Raw genomic sequence first — 1,807 nt, forward strand, 5'->3', positions numbered from 1 at the left:
CCCGTGGTTTAGGGTTGTGGGTAAAGTCCTGTAAAGGCCTTCAAGTTTTGAGTGACAGACCTCACCTACAGAGGTGCAGAACGCTCAGTAGTTCCACTCACGGTCTGAGGGTATGTTATAGATTTTAGTTAGGGGTTTGGGGGTTAAGTTAGTAATTAATTAGGGGTTAAGTTAAGTCGGTTAGTGAGTTATTTAACCACATATATAAGCTTGATAAGATACCTAAACTAAGTCATTAACTCAATCATCTAAGGATCCACTTCCTCTCAAGAATTTTCTTTCTCTAGAAAAAGAAGAAGAAGAAAATGAAGGACGAAGAGGATAAGGTGAAGGAGAAGAAGGACAAGGAGAAAGATTAGAAGAAACAGAAGACGAGCAAAAAGGAAAAGGACAAAAAGAAGAAGGAGAATAAGTAGAAGAAGTAGGAGGATTAGGAGGATTAGGAGAAGGAAGAGAAGGAGAAGAAGAAAGACAAGGAAAAGAAGAAGAAGGAGAAGGAGGAGAAGGAGGAAGAGGAGGAAAAGAAGGAGGAAAATGAGGAGAAGGAGGAGGATAAGAAGGAGAAAAAGAAGAAGGAGGCGGAGGAGTAGGAGGAGGAGTAGGAGGAGGAGTAGGAGGAGTAGGAGGAGAAGGAACAGGATGAGGAGGAGCACGAGAAGAAAAAGAAGAAGTAGGAGAAGAAGGAGAAGAAAACGAAGGAAGAGGAGGATAAGAAAAAGAAGGAGAAGGAGGAGGAGAAGGAGAAGGAGAAGGAGGAAAACGATAGAAGAAGGAGGAGAAGAAGGAAAACAAGAAGGAGAAGAATCAAAACAAGGAGAAAATGAAGAAGAAGCAGGATTAGGAGAAGAAGAAAAAGCAGGAATAAGAGGACAAGCAGGAAAAGGAGGAGGAGAAAGAGGAGAAGGAGAAGTGGAGGAGGAGATGAAGGAAAAGTAGAAGAAGGAGGAGGAGAATTAGGAGAATGACAAGCATGAGAAGGAGAAGAAAGAGAATCAATAGAAAGAGAAAAAGTAAAAGGAGAAGAAGAAAAAGAAAAAGGAGAAGTAGAAGAAAGAGGATAAGAAGAAAAAGGAGGAGAAGAACAAGAACAACAACAACAACATGAAGAAGAAGAAGAAGAAGAACAAGAAGAAAAAGAAGAAGAAGGAGAAGGAGAAGGAGAAAGAGAAGGAGAAGGAGAATAAGGAGAATAAGAAGAAGAAGTAGAAGAAGAAGAACATGAACAAGAATAAGGAGAATGAGAAGAATAAAAAGAAGAATAAGAAGGAGATGGAGAAGGAGAAGAAGTAGAAGGAGAAGAAGGAGGAGAAGAAGGAAAATGAGAAGAAGTAGTAGAAGAAGAAAAAACAAGAAGAAGGAGAAGGAGATGAAGAAGTAGGAGAAGAATAACAAGAAGACGGAGAAGAAGGATAAGATGGATAAGGAGAATAAGTAGAAGGAAAAGAATAGAAGGAGAAAAAGGAGAAGGAGGAAAAGAAGGAGAAGGAGAAGAAGAAGAAGAAGAAGAATGAAGAGGAGAAGAAGTAGAATGAGAAGAATAAGTACGAGAAGAAGGATATGAAGAAGAAGAAGAAGAAGAAGGAGAAGGAGGAGGAGGAGAAGAAGAAGGAGAAGACGGAGAAGAAGGAGGATAAGGAGGAGGATAAATAGGATGAGAATAAGAAGATTTGAATGTTGGTATGTTTAGCTTATTCATCTATGGTTTCTTCCACCATAGACCTCATTAGTTTTCCCTCTAATTGTGAAGTAAAACAACAACAACAACAACAACAACAACAACTGGCTTTGAATTGAGGCATGTTTATCT

At 39.3% G+C, this 1,807-nt stretch overlaps 1 protein-coding gene across 1 annotated transcript; it reads left to right on the plus strand.

Moving 5' to 3' along the window:
• Nucleotides 1-534: 534 nt before the first annotated feature.
• Nucleotides 535-936, plus strand: LOC107001300 (protamine-like). The gene has a single exon (XM_015199407.1). It carries the CDS (start codon nt 535-537, stop codon nt 934-936), a length of 402 nt encoding a protein of 133 aa, XP_015054893.1.
• Nucleotides 937-1,807: the final 871 nt, after the last annotated feature.

The sequence above is a fragment of the Solanum pennellii genome, chromosome 10, assembly GCF_001406875.1.
Source record: "Solanum pennellii chromosome 10, SPENNV200".
NCBI lineage: Eukaryota > Viridiplantae > Streptophyta > Magnoliopsida > Solanales > Solanaceae > Solanum > Solanum pennellii.